General features: G+C 64.3%; 1 protein-coding gene across 3 annotated transcripts in view; it reads left to right on the top strand.

Moving 5' to 3' along the window:
• The first annotated feature begins 4,042 nt into the window (after nt 1–4,042).
• LOC117650103 (protein roadkill) overlaps nt 4,043–14,335 on the top strand; it is a 29,042-nt gene continuing 18,749 nt past the window's right edge. For 2 of the 3 annotated variants that reach the window (XM_034393414.1, XM_034393415.1), the window contains exon 1: nt 4,043–4,539. In XM_034393414.1, the coding sequence (XP_034249305.1) occupies nt 4,526–4,539 (14 nt within the window). In that variant the 5' untranslated portion in view covers nt 4,043–4,525. Of the gene's footprint in view, nt 4,540–12,859; nt 12,880–14,335 lie in introns of those variants that run through there. The other variant, XM_034393413.1, reaches the window with a different exon arrangement.

Consider the following 14,335-nt stretch of genomic DNA (forward strand, 5'->3'; position numbering starts at 1 on the left):
TGTGTGTCTTTGGCGGTTCTGGTCCACATCGGAGTCCTTATCTAGGTCAGGGTGCAGTCTGGCTGGGCCGTATGGGCTGGGCGGCTGGGCCGGCGGCTCGGCGAACGGCGCGGCCGGCCAGCCATACTGCCGGGTCGCGTGGGGCCTGCTGGGCCTAACAGCGGCGGGGCGGGGCCGGGCCGGGCGGTGCCGGGTGGGAGGGGCGTTCTGATTTGGGAGGCCGAGCGCGCGGGGCGGCGGCGGTGGCGGTAACCTAGTTGCGAAGCAGTTACCCAGCAAGGCATACACACACACTCGCACACACACACACACACATACGCATTCGCGTATACGCACGCGGAGATCCAGCCAGCCGCCCCCGCCGTCGTGTGCGTAGTGCCGCAGGAAAATGAGCTGGGAGGATGAACCTCGCCGACCTGTGCGCGCGCGCGCATGTGTGTGTGTGTCTGTGTGGGTGTGGGTGTGTGTGTGTGTGGGTGTGTGTGTGTGTGTGTTTGTGGCGCCGTGTCGTCCGAGCGGAAATTGGATTGGGAGAGGTTTGTAGGGCGCTGGGCCGTGCCGCTCTGCCTTGCTCTGCCTTGCCGCGCCCCGAAAGGAAAGTGGAGCAATGCGGTAATCCCATTGGAGCCAAACGTCCAAGTCGCGGTGTCGCATGCCCTGCAGGGCGCATGAAACGGCCATGGGGCCCTGCCGTGCCGTGGGTCGCCATGGGCTGTCAAGAGTCACCATGGGGTGCCATGGGTCGCCATGAGGCGTTACCCTGGACCGCCATGGGTCGTCATAAGTCGTCATGGGCCGCCATAGGCTGTCAAGAGTCACCATGGGGTGCTGGTCGCCATGATTCGTCGCCATGGACCGCCATGGGTCGCCGTGGGTTGTAACCATGGGCTGCCATAAGTCATCATGGGCCGCCATGAGTCAGTCATCGTGGGGTCGAGTGCTATGGGTCCAGTGCTATGGGTCGTCGTGGGCCGCCATGGGTCACCGAGTCGTCATGGGTATAGTCATGAGCGAGGGGGTAAACACTCCGTTGAAGCTTGTACAGACTACTCCCTATTACGGGGTATCACACTCGTATTACGCATGTATTACGCCTCGATTTCATGGAAAAATGCCATTTTTTGATACTTTCGGTCCCAAAATGTATTACTATTACGCGTATTACGGCGTAATACCCGACTTTTGTGTACAGGGTATTACGCAAGTGTTTACCCCCTCGGTCATGAGTCGTCACCATAGGTCGCCATGAGTCGTCACCTTAAGACATGTCATAAGTCGTCATGGTCCGCCATGGGCTGTTATCAGATGCAGTGGGATAGCCCGGCGGGGGCGGCAGTGGAGTGTTCGCTCTGCCCGCTTTGCCGATGTGGACCGTTCGTGGCGTGGCGTGCCTGCCGTGTGGCGATGCGGGCAATGCGGCTGGCAGTGTGTCTTGTTGCAGAAACACTCGGCGCGATTCGCGAATTGGGGCAAGACGGTCGGTCGGGGTGCAGGCCGTGCAGGCCATGCAGGCTGCGGGGCACGGCGGCGGGGCAGGGGGCCTGTATACGGGAGCAAACGGTGCAACGCGGCGGGGCCCCGCCGCCCCGCGCCGCGGTCGGAGAGTAAGAGAGATGACAGATATCGGTGTCTGCAACCGGCGGCGTGGGCGATGCAGGCAATCCAGGCGCTGCAACGACCCGCTCGCTGTCGCCCCGGCGCTCGCCGACGTGCAGCAAGAGGCCCTTGCGGCCCTTGGCCTGCAGACTGAGAGTCGTTTTCGTCGCTCTGTCTCTCTCGCACCCATACGGGACGCCACGTCAGTGCGAGAGAGACAGAGCGACGAATGCGACTCTCGGAATCAGTCTGCTGCTGCTGCCTGGTCTCTCTGGTGAAGTGGTGCGCCGCCCGCCATCCCTCACCTGGGGAAGGATTAGCAATTAAAATATTTGAGGCCAAGGCGCCAAGGCCTGCTGTACGCTGCAGCTCGCTCCGCGTGTGTGTGTGTGTCTGCCTCTCTCTCTGTCTCTCTCTGTCTCTCTCTCTCTCTCTCTCTCTCTCTCTCTCTCTCTCTCTCTCTCTCTCTCTCTCTCTCTCTCTCTCTCTCTCTCTCTCTCTCTCTCTCTGTGTGTGTGTGTGTGTGTGTGACCCAGTGCGCAGTTCAGAAAATTTACAATGTCTCCCTGGTGCACGACACACCCCCACCACACGCGGCCTTTGCAACTGCGAATTTTTACTTCTCTTCTCTTTCGCTTTTGGTCTAATGGTCGTTTTTTCGAGTCGGCGCGCGGGTTGTTGCTGGGGGTGGTGTTTGTTTCTTAAGATTCGTATCGCGCCACTGTGCAAAGCCCGGGGGCTAAAATAAGGTTTGCGGGGCGCGGCGGCATGGCGGCCAGTGTAGGGGCGGAGTGCGCCGAAAGAAGTGTGACCGCGGCGGCTCTCTTGACGGCGGGGCGGGGCGGGGCGGGGCGGCTCACACACGTGTTGGCTGTTTGTTTGAGCCGAAAGTGCACGTCAATGCGGTCTGGCCTGCTTAGTCCAGCTGTCTGGTGGGCCCTGCGCCGCCCTTGCGGCTGCGGCCTGCAGCGGCCCATGCAGCTGCGTCGGCTTGCAGCTGCACTAGGAAAAACACGCGTGCACGCTCACTAGGCACGTTTCTTCTCTTCAGCCCTTCACTTCTTGCAAGTTAGTGAACGTTTGTCGAAGGTGGCCCGCGTCGTCTCCGCGAGCATTGTTGCAGTGCCAATTTATTTAGATCGATGTGGATTACTGTACATGTTCATCCGCCGCGTCCTGGCCTACTTCTGCGCCCTGTGCCGCTAATCTTTGTTTTTGTTGCTGATGCGGGCTATTTTTTGGTGTTTTTGTTTTTTAATCGCCTTGCTGGCCGCCCGAGTGCGCGCGCTTTGGCCAAGTCGATTGCGAATGGGGGATCAATGCGGTGCGGTCGCCGCGGCGCGGAAGGACAAGAGGACTTCCCCTCGGGAATCCGCTCTCCTTTCCCGCGCGGTTTTTCGGGAGTGGGAGTAAATCCGGATCGGCGGCGCGGCGCGACGCGGCCAAATACTTGCCCTTCTTTTCCGGGACCCTCTGCGGTGGCGGGGGTGGGGGAGGGGGGGGGGGTGAAGGGCGCGCCACGGCGCTGCCAGCCCTGCCAGGGCCGCCACTCCAGCGGCCTGGAGGACCCCCCTACACCGTCCCAGGGCCCGGGGGGGGCCGCCGGCGGGCACCTTTCGGGGGCCTTCCCTCCCCCCCACTTTTCGGGACCTCGTCGCATCCTCAAAAACTTTTCCGCCTATCTCTCTCTCTCCCTCTCTCCCTCTCTCTCTCTCTCTCTCTCTCTCCTCTCTCTCTCTCTCCTCTCCCTCTCTCTCTCTCCCTCTCTCTCTCCCTCTCTCTCTCCTCCCCTCTCCTCTCTCCCCTCTCTCTCCCTCTCTCCCTCTCTCTCCCCCTCTCTCTCTCTCCCTCCCTCTCTCCCCTCTCTCTCCCTCTCTCTCTCTCCCTCTCCTCTCCCTCTCCCTCTCCCTCTCTCTCCCCCCTCTCCCCCCTCCTCCTCCCCTCCCTTTCTTCCCCCTTTTCCCCCCCATCCCTTCGCCCCTTTTTTCGCCCAAGGGGCAAAAAACGGCCAGGGCCAAGGGGGCCAGGGCCAGGCAGGGCCTGCCTGTGCCGTCCCCGTCCTGCCGCGTCGGAGGGAGAAGAACCCTGAACCCAGAAAAGCGGCCAGGGCCCCTCCAGGGGCGGCGGGGGAGCCTGGGGCCTCCCGAAGGGGTGCGCTGGGGGTGGCGGGGGAGAGCACCCAGCTGCTGTACCCCTGAAGCCGCCTGAAGCCCTGACCGGGGCGCGGGTTGGCACGGCGAGCATGGCGGCGACGCGCGAGGGAAGGCCCAGGGGGGGCATGGCGCGGGCCGCGAGCTGCCGAAGTGGTCCCGAGTCCGTCGCTCCGCTCCGCCCCCTCCCACTCGGGTGCCGCTCGGCTGGCCTGGCCTTCCTGCTTCCTCGCCCTGGCTGCCTGGCTGGCTGGCTGGCCGGCTGGCCTGGCTTCTCCCACTCCACTCCGGCGGTGGCGTGCCAGTGCGGCTCGGGACGGCGCAGAGAGCGGACACGTTCGTCGGCAGCGCGCTCCTCGCTCCGCCACTACAGTGTCTCGTCGCGCAGCGTGCTGCTCGCGCTCGTTGGAGTCGGCCGTGTCGGCGCCCGGACTCCCGACGCCGTGTGCCGTCTTGTGGTGTGGTGCCTCGCCCTCAAGCAAAGTGCCTCAGTGTTGTGCAGTGCTCCACTCAGTGATGATTGTGTTGGTGATATAAAAAAGTGCAAGTGCCAAAAGTGACGACGGAGGGCGGCTCTGCCTTCCCCCCGGACCCTTTTTGGATTACCACTCCGGGGCGCCCCGCTGCCTCGCGCAGCCCTCGGGGCCCAGCCCTGCCCCCCACGGCCCTGCGGCCCTGCCCCCTGCGGCCCCGCCCCGCAGCGCGACGTTGTCACGACCTACGCCGCCCCCCTCAAGGCCGTAACAGTGGACTTGTTCAAATTGGATTTCAATGTTAGGATGGCCCTGGCGAGGTGAGTACAATGTCACAGAGGTGCTAGAGTGAGGCGCGGCGTGACTGGCCGAACGGCACGCGGCCGCCGCGGCCTCCCTGGCGACCTTGGTCGAGACCGCCAGCGCGGCCAGGCGCGGCGCGGCGCCTCTCAGCTGATGGTGTCACGCCGTCGATCTGCGTCACGTAAGCGTTGCCACGCGCCAGGAAGTGGCAACGCTAGCAGCGCCAGCAGCGCCGAGGGCCTCTAGGCCGCCCCCGTGGCCGCGGAGCGTCGCGGAGCTCCGCGGAGCGAGCGCTGTGGACTGACTCCGAGAGTCGTTTTCGTCGCTCTGTTCCTCTCGCACTCATAGTGCGTCCAGTGTAGTTGCGAGAGAGACAGAGCGACGAAAACGACTCTCGGAATCAGAGCGCTGGGGCCCCCGTGCTCGCACGCGTGCGGCGGCCTGCGGCACTGCGGCCTCGGGGGGCGGCTCTAGGGTTGCCAACCGGCCGGGGTGGAGCCCCCCGTCGTGGAGGCCGACTGCCGCGTCGCGCACCGGCGCGGCAGCTGCACCTGGACGGAGGGGTGGCAACCTCCCCGGCCGCCCCAGGGTGCCTGCACTGTGCCTGCCGTGTCTGGCGGCGCAGCTGTCCGCCAGTCCTCCGCCGCCGGGGGATGGATAGTTTGTCAGCTTGGGTCGCTCGCTCGGCCCCGGCCCGCCTGTTGCTGGCGGCCGGGCAGCCCGGCGGCGAAGAATGGACGCACGGGGAAAACGAGTCTTTATCACTCAAGGTCATCCGAGATAGAAGTACACTGCACGCGGCAGTCGTACTGCGCCGCCGCCGCCGGCGGGGTCGGCGACGGGGATTGAACAGTGTTCGAATGCGTGCGGATGGGCCTACGGTGCAGTGCCCGCACTGCGAAGCGGTTCAAAGGAGCGGTCTGTCTCTCTCACGCCCTCTCGGAGAGCCCCACGAGTGCGACAGAGAAATAGCGACGACTCCTCGGGCACGCCCACTGCATCGGCGGCGATAGCTCGGACCTTATCGCTCTGCACTTCGCCATCGTGCCGCCGCTGCACTTCCCTGATGTGTCACTGCACTCGTCGCGTGCCGGTGGAAAAGCGTGCCGCCCGTGCGGGTGTTTGAACCCTTGGTCGCTTTGTTGTCTCTCGTTCCGCCGGGTGCATCATCGGTTGCTGCACCGCGCGCGCCGCCCGGCCGCGCCGCCACGCGGGGGCATTGCACTGGCAGGGCGGGGCGCGGCGGCGCGGAGGGCATAGCCTCGCCGGCCGTGGCCTCGCCGGCGTGCCAAGCCGGGGCCGTCCGAGGGGGACGGGACGGGGGGAAGCAGGGTCTTGTGGGAGGAGAGGAGGGAGCGGCAGGCGGACTCCGAGAGTCGTTTTGGCCGCTGGGTCGCTCTCGCACTCGTGGGCGCCCCGTGCGGCTGCGAGAGAGACAGAGCGACGAAAACGACTCTCGGAATGAGTCTGCCGGCGGGGCGAAGGGCCTGGCCCTCGGCCTGGCCGGCCCGGCGGACTGGCGAGCTTATGGAGTCGAGGTCTGCCGCGGCACAGTGGGCCAGAAGACCGGTGGAGGCGGCCAAAACTCTAGACGCGTTTTGGGCTGCAGAGTCGCTAAACAGGGCTCGAACCGAACGTGTGACCCCACCAATGGATACCTCGTTCGGAGAGCAATCCATTGGTGGGGTCACACGTGCCGTTCGAGTCCCATTTAGCGACTCTGGAGCTCAAAACGCGTCTAGAGTTTTGGCCGCCTCCACCGGTCTTCTGGCCCACTGTGCGAGGCGAGGTCGGCGCGCTTCCTGTTCTGCGTTGCGTCGAGCCGGACGGCCTGCCGGACGGGCAGTGTAGTGGCGGTCGGCTGACATTGGTCGTTCCCTCGTCCAGCGCGCCTGGCCACGCCACTGCAGCGCGTGCCTTGCGGCTGGGTGGTCTGTGAACCTGACCTCCCACGGCGACGCCGCGCCGCGGTTCGACTCCCCTCGCCGGCGAGGCGCGCGTGTGCGCCATTTCGTTCTGTCTGTTTTTGGCGCGGTGCGCGTTTGCGCCGAGCACACACTGTCATCTTGGCTGGGCGTGGCGGCGGGGCCTTGGCGGTGACCGCGCTGCCCGGCCGCCGGGGTGACCGTGGCGGCCGCGGCCACAGCAGCGCGGCCCCTCCGGCGGGGCTGCGGCGGCCACCATCAGGGCCACCCTCATGGCCGCATGGTGTCCGGTAGCGCTTCATTAGTGGCGGACGCCCTCCGGCGGGGTCCCCCGGGTCCCCCAGGTCCCCCCGGGGCCACCAGGGTCGCATCTTCTCCGCTGACGGCGGGCCTGCGGGCCTGCGGCGGCGGCAGGGCGTAGCGAGGCGTGGCGGACCACCCCGGCGGCCTCCGTCCCGAGCCACCCGGACCACCCATGCCGGCCGGGCGCTGCTTGGCGCTGCAGGGCGGGGCGCGGCGGCGCGGGGACGGGCACCGGCCGGCCACCCGAGCGGCCGAGGCCGTTATGCAATGTTCGGGGCCGTACCAGTGTACCGGCACCGCGCCGGCGCCACTGGGGCCTAAGCGGCGCGAGGCGGGGCGCCATGGGCCGACCTTGGCGCGGCCTCGGCCATTTGGGCGATTATCCGGCTTTGGTGGGCATGTTGTCTTGGAGACGGCCTCGACCGCCTCGAGCGGTGGCGCCGCGCCGCGCGCTGTTTGATGATCGGGCTGGGCTTTTTGTCGCTGTCGTTGCCATGGGCCGACGACCGGAACACAGAGCCGACGAGTGTCGCTGCGTCTCTCTCGTGCTCGTGGCGCACCGCGGACCCGTGCGAGAGAGGCAGGACGACGACGCCACTCTTCGTAATGAGCCCCAGGCCGGTGCGTGTTTCTAGCGTGTTGGAAATGCGGAGACAATCTGCCAATCGATGCGCGAGGAAGGCTCCCCTCCGTGCACTCGGTGCTGTCGTACTTCGCGGTGCACTGAGTGTGTGCACCGGTGGTGCACTGTGTGTGCGGGCGTGGCGCGCCGCGCCCCGCAGTCGCCTTGCCGTCTGGGACTCCCCGCCCCGCCGCCATTGATCGAATGTGTTTGTATTACCTGGCGGGCCCGGCGGCGGGGCGCGCCCGACGCGACACTGTCTGCCTTGGCGTGCATCCAGTGTGAGTGTGTCTGGCTGTGTGTGTGGCGGGGTGACCCTGCGCCGCCCTGCCGTACAGTGTACACGACAGTAGGCGCAGGGCGTGTAAGGCCCTAGGCCGGGCCCTGGGCGGCCGAGGTCAGCCTACCTGGCCGGGCTGCACCCTTCCTTAGTGCCCTTGGGTGAGGCGGGCTGCCCGCCGTCTGGGCATGCCGACAGGGGCCCGCACCCGCAACTGATTTCCGAGTGGCGTGACTAGGTTTTCGAGACTTTCCCACCGCACTGTAAAGACTCTAAATGAGCGTTCGCGCGCCAAGTTCGAGCCGTCGCTTTGAAAGCGAAAAGGGGGCACTTTTGGGCGATGCGGAATCCGTTTAACAGTGGTGAGTTGCCGTGTGGTCCGTCGGCCCCTCCAGGGCGTCGGGGCGGTGCACTGGCAGGGCCCTGGCGGGGCGCGGGGCGTCAGCTGCCGTCCATAATCGTGTTTGCTCCGGCCGGCGTGCAGCAGAGTGCAGCAGACGGCGGGGACGCCGACGACGACCTTTACCTTTACCTGTGTGGTCCGGGCCGTCCGGGCGGCGGGGCACGCCGGCTGGGGTGGGCTGGATTTGGCGGTTGGGCGGCGGCATTTGAATGACGTGGTTCCCCGGCAGCCGGTGGCAGTGTGCCATTCCAATCCACTCGGCCCGGCCTCGTGGAACCTGAAGGCGCAGCGAATGCCTGCCGCCGCTCGCCTGACTTTGACCGCTATTCAGATTGGTGTCGCGGACTTCGCGGACGTGGCGTGGCGGTCAAGGTGCCTCGGTCCGCGAGTCCGCGACCACCGCGGCGGCGTGCACGCCCTGCGGCCCGCGGTGCGGCCTGCACCGGCGCGGCGTGCTGCACCTCGCTTCCAGTTCCACGGCGTGGCGGCGGCCAGCGCGGCGGGCGGACGGTGCCTGGAGGGGGCAGTGCGGTGCGGCGCGGCGGCGTGCGCCAACCTTGTCTGGCGGAGGGCAAGGCGCGCGGCCGCTGCTCCCGACTCCCCCCCCCCCCCCCCCCCCCCCGGCCTTCCCCGTCCCCGCCGCCCCGGCGCGCTAACGCCCGGACGCGCCGCGTCACCGGGCGTAGCAAGTTGCTGGCCGTGCCGCGCCATGCCGTGCCGTGGCGGCGGCGCGCGGAATGTGCGATGGCCTGGCGCGGCCGCGGCCGCCGCGGTCGGTGGCGTGGGTGTCGACGTGGTCGTGAACTTTGGTTCGACCTGCCCTCCTTCGGCAGCGCGTGCAGTGTTAGTGCCGTGTCTGTGCACGTGTATGTGTGTGTGGGTTTTCCTGGTAGTAGCCCAGTGGGAAGGGTTAGTTTAGGCTAGGTCGATGTGTGTGTGCGTTCCTGGCAGTGTAGCCGTGTGGGGAAGGGTTGCGTCTGCGCGCCAGACGGCCAGCAGCACGGTCATCGCCGACACGCTACACTGTTGGGAAAAGGCGGCTGGAATCGACGGCGTGCTCCCCGCTGTGCTGGCCGTGCTCGTCGAGGCCCTGGTCCTGCAGGCCGTTCCGTCCCGTCCGTCGCCCCGGTGCAAGCGTGCCCGTCGTCCTTGGTCGGTCGCGCCGCCTTTTTGTTCTTGTTGGGTGTCTTCCAGTGTACCTGCCGGGCTGCAGCAGGCTGCCTGCATGCGTCGAGGAGACTCACTGGTCTGGAATGGGGAAGGGGGGGGGGGCGTGGACCAAGGGGTGCCCGAAGAATGGCCGTTGGCTCGCTCCGTGAAGCTCGCCGTTGTTGACCTCCCCGCGCACCTTCCCGTCGGCCTTGTGCGTGGACCGCGCCGTGGACCGCGCGGGGCAACGAACGGCCGCGCCGCCGTCCTCCAAAAACTACATAAAGTACGCGCACTGTGACGGCGGCGAGGTCGCCGCGGACGGCCGGCCTACCTGAGGTGGGCGCGCAGGAGCTGGAGGATGTGGATGTCGTCCTCCAGGCACTGCCGCGCAGGACCGCCTTCGACCGGCCTTCGACCAGTAAGACCGATTCCGAGAGTCGTTTCCGTCGCTCTCTGTCTCGCACTCATGGGACGTTGCTTGTAGGTGCGAGAGAGACAGAGCGGCGACACTCTTCGGAATCGGTCTGCTGGATGGTTTGGGCTACCTGACCTGACCTGACGCGTGGCCTCGACGGGGTGCGAGAGACGACGTGTGGGATGCGTGCCCCTGCTTTCCGGCGCAGTCATGGGCCGCAGACTGATTCCGAGTCGTTTTTGTCGCTCTGTCTCTCTCTCTCACTCATGGGGCGTTCCGTACAGGTGCGAGAGAGACAGCGCTAGGAGACCGACTCTCGGAATCTGTCTATACACAGGCTCTGGATAGACTTCGGGCCGGACCAGGTGTTGTGGTGGTGTTTGCTTTGGAAGGGGTTCGATTCCAGGATCCCAGATTTCCTCAGTCGTACCCGTCTGGCGTGGGTGTGTGGCGCGGACCCCTCTATGTACTACCCGTCTGCGTCGCCGGCTTGCCCCTGAAGCAGCTGTCTCTCTCGCTCCCCTTCGGAACAACCCCGTGGGAGCGAGAGGGGCTGATCCACTGTTCGGCTGCAGCCTGCTCGCCGGCTATGCTCGCCACCCGTCTCTTTACTTCTTTTTTGTCGTTGTCGGGGGAGGACGAGGGAAGGGGTCTTGTTGATCCTCCCGTCTGGCCTTGTCGTGTGGGAGTCGCCCTCCCTCACAAAGAAAAATCGGTTCGGCGGCAGCGCGGCGCGTATGCAGACGACTTGACGGCGTCCTCGACGTCCTCGCCGCGTCGCGGCGGCTGCGTCTTATTTTAGTGTGTACTTATATTTATTCCTCCCCGGTGCGGCGGTGGCGTCCCGTGCAGCGCCTTGAAACACTTTTCTGTTTCTTTCTCGGTGCCAAGGGGGTGCGGCGCGCGGGGAGCGGAGGGGTGCATTCTTTAGACGCGGCAGCTGTCGCTCTCGTCTGGCTGCGCTGCGACGCCAAGCAGCTCCAAGATGGTCCTGAGCGTGGTGGGGCGGTGACGGGGCGCGCTGAGGCGTGCTTGGCGTGCTGCTGCACTGGGAGGCATGAGGCTGTAGCTGGCCGAGGCCTTCGTCGACGCCAACGCCGCGACGGCGCCCGCGGTTTGTTCAGCAGACTGATTCCGAGAGTCGTTTTCGTCGCTCTGTCTCTCTCGCACCTGTGCAGGACGCCCCATGAGTGCGAGAGAGACAGCGCGACGAAAACGACTTTCGGAATCAGTCGCGTTCCGCCGGAAAAGTCGCTTCACGTGGCCGTTGTGCATGCGGGCAGATTCCGACCCTGTCTCTCTCGCACCGCCACGGGCCGCTCCATGAGTGCGAGAGAGACAGAGCCGCGCTATCGAATGAATGAATCGGTCGGGGAATACCAGTGGCGGAGGCGAGGCGGAAACGAAGCGAGTCTTGATGACTGCCCGCGGCTTGGCGCTCGTCTTGGCGGCTCCGTCGCTTGGCGTCAAACACACGCGGCCACCTTGACTTCACTGCAGCCTGATTTTCCAACGTCGCTCTGTCTCTCTCGCCCTCTTTGGGCGTCCCGCAGTGTGTGAGAGCGACAGAACGACGGCGGCGTCGGACTCGCAGCACTGCCGTCGGTGTGTGTGAAGTGTGCCTGCCTGCCTGCCTGCAGGCAGACTGATTCCGAGAGTCGTTTTCGTCGCTCTGTCTCTCTCAGACTCAAAGGGTACTGCCTGTGGGTGCGAGAGAGACAGAGCGACGAAAACGACTCTCGGAATCAGTCTGCCGGCGGCGCGCGTGTCGCGGTGACGCAATGGCGCAATCGCGCCGCGCCACTTGCCGTGCAGTTCGTACACTCTAATCCTTATTTGTAGCGCGGCACTGCACTGCAAAAAGGAAAAATACGGTGTCGTTTTGTGGCCATGTGGACCGGGGCGCAGCCGTGCGTGGCGAGCCGAAGCGCATCCAGCAGACTGATTCCGAGAGTCGTTTTCGTCGCTCTGTCTCTCTCGCACCCCTTTAGACTGCGCGAGAGACGGAGAGACGAAAACTGCTCTCGGAATCAGTCTGCTGCCTGCAGGCCGGGGCGACGCTTTTTCGCTTTTTCTGGCTGCCTGCTGCAGCTGCTGCAGTGCGGCACACATGCCCGCCCGGCTCCGGGGGCGTATTCACGTCCCTGTGATCCCTGGGTTTTCACATGTGCCTGCCTGCCTGCCCCGCAGGTACACTGCCAAGCGTGGCCGCGTCGGCGGCGTGGGCCCCGCATCGGCCTTGGGCGCCTTGGGCCCCGATGCTCTGCTTATTCGTTATAGTCGCTTCTTCACGTCGTCACTCCACTGGCCGGCCAGACAAGTCTTTGTCTCGCTTCCCTCTCCCACCTCCGTTTAGTTTTTCGAGGCCGCGCCGCACCATCTCGTTTTTATTTCCTTTTCATTTTACCTCGTTTTTCCCCCGCCGGGCACTCTGTGATTATTTTTCTCGTTGATCGTCGTGGTGCATCCTCCTGGGCCGGCCAGGTAGTGCTGCTGCAGCCGGGGGTCACACAGCCCACTGCAAGTAGGTCATCGTCTTGTTCGTCTTCTCGTGGGAGGCAAGCTTTGTCTCCTATTATCTGAACGGCTGGCCGTGGCTGACCGGCCGGGGGGAGAGTTCTCTTTTCACCCCGTGTCGTCGAGGCGAGTACAGTGCCAACCAAAAAGAGAGGCCGGGGAGAGTCCTCTTTTCAACCCTGTACAGTGCCAGCCAAAAAGAGAGGCGCAGAAAAAGACTCTGGTGTTTGTGACTTGGAGGCGCTCGCGCAAGGTCGTCAGGGTTAGCCACTTCCTGGGTCGGTCCACTGGTGAAACTGAAGCGAAGCAGTCCTAAGCTTGAAGCAAGCTTGCACATACGATTGAAGTCAAAAACCCAGTCAAGAAAATCTCTTGTGCATTTAGATATGTAGGCTGGCGGAGAGGAAAACTGAAGGCTTGAAGCCAAGCTCAGCAGAAACCATTACTACTCTTGAAGACGGACGCCTCAGTTCTGCCAGTGTCCCCAAGCCTCCTTGATTACCACGCCCATGAACGTTAGCAAACCGAAGCAGATCCAAAGTTAAAGCAGAGCCAAGCGCTACAATCTTTTTCCCTTCTGTTTTATTTTTTAGCACTTTGGTGTGCTCATGCCAGCGGCCCGATTTGTGCCCCTGCTCTGCCGACTCGGCGGCCGCGTCCCCGCGTACACTGTACAGAGTGCAACCCTTGGTGCAACCCTTGGTGCAAGCCGCCCCGCACGCCCCGCCCGCCGTCGAGCGGTAAGTAAGGCCAAACGGGTGTGAGAGAGACAGACAGAGACCGATATTCGCCATGCGGATGCAGAGCCGGGGGATAGGCAGAATAGCATTATTTGCCCACTTTCAGGGGCAAAATATCACTTTTTGCCTTCTTTCGGGGGCAAATTATCACTCTTTGCCTACTTTCAGGGTCAAAGTAGCACTTTTCGCCTACTCTCAGGGGCAAAATAGCACTCTTTGCCTACGTTCAGGGTCAAAGTAGCACTTTTTGCCTATTTTCAGGGGCAAAATAGCACTCTTTGCCTACTTTCAGGGGCAAAATAGCACTCTTTGCCTACCTTCAGGGGCAAAGTGTGGCGTTTTGCCTACCTTTCAGGCGGCTATCTGTCGACCAAGTGGGTTTAGTAGTAATTGTTCCTTTGCCCCCGTCACCGGGTCGGCGACTGCGCAGAGGCCTTTCCCTGTAGGGCACGCTGTGCTGTAACAGCGCGGCGCGCTTCTGCTCGGGAGCGAGCGAGAAAGCAGGTGGACGAGTGACCGGGATAGAGAGAAAGAGAGAGGAAGGGGGAGGAGGGTCTCGGTGCGTTGGGCCCCCCGCGAGACTGTGTAGCATGCTCCTCGAAGTGTTGTAGGTCGCTTTCCCACCGTGGAAGCGTTTACTGGGTTCCCTCTCTCTCTCTGTCTCGCTCTGGCGCGCTGTCGCCGTACGCCCGTCCGCGTGGCGGCAAGGCGTGGGCCCGGCCCTCTCGCTCTGTCTCGGGCCCTACAGCACTATGACTTTCTGATTTTTGAAGGTCTCGGAAAGAAAGCGGGTGAGGTATTCGGGCAGCGGACTGACTCCGAGAGTCGTTTCCGTCGCCCTGTCTCTCTCGCACTCATGCGGCGTCCCGTGTTGGTGCGAGAGCGACGGAGCGACGAAAACGACTCTCGGAATCAGTCCGCTACAGGCGGTGCGGGGCTCGGTTCAATGTGGACGACGCCGCTCGTTGCCGTCGTGTTCGTTTGGTTTACACGTTTACTCACGTTTTACACACACACACACACACACACACACACAACACAGATAGAACACACACACGTTGCCGGCACTTGCCGCCAGGAAGGAGGTGATAAAAGTTGGAAGCTCTGTGTATGAGCGTGTGTGATTAGTGGGCAGGTGTTCGTGTGTGTGTGTGTGTGTGTGTGTGTGTGTGGCCGTGGGGCCCAGACCACACGTGTGCGCGTGGGGCGATGTGGCGGCGGCGGTCCGGCTAGCCGTCCGGCCGGGGAAACGCGCGGCACCCTCTGCGTTGTGTAAATTGAACAGCTTTCGCCTCTGAGGTCGCCACGCCCCGCCACGCCCCGCCACGCCCCGCCACGCCACGCCCCGCCACGCCACTGCCCGGTGCGGAGAAAGGGTCTTTCGAAATGGACACGTGACGTGGTGGCCTGAAAGGTCTGAAAGGGGGTCGCGGTCGAATAAAATTTGAACCAAGTC

This window comes from Thrips palmi, unplaced genomic scaffold, assembly GCF_012932325.1.
Source record: "Thrips palmi isolate BJ-2018 unplaced genomic scaffold, TpBJ-2018v1 HiC_scaffold_4, whole genome shotgun sequence".
Classification (NCBI taxonomy): Eukaryota; Metazoa; Arthropoda; class Insecta; order Thysanoptera; family Thripidae; genus Thrips; species Thrips palmi.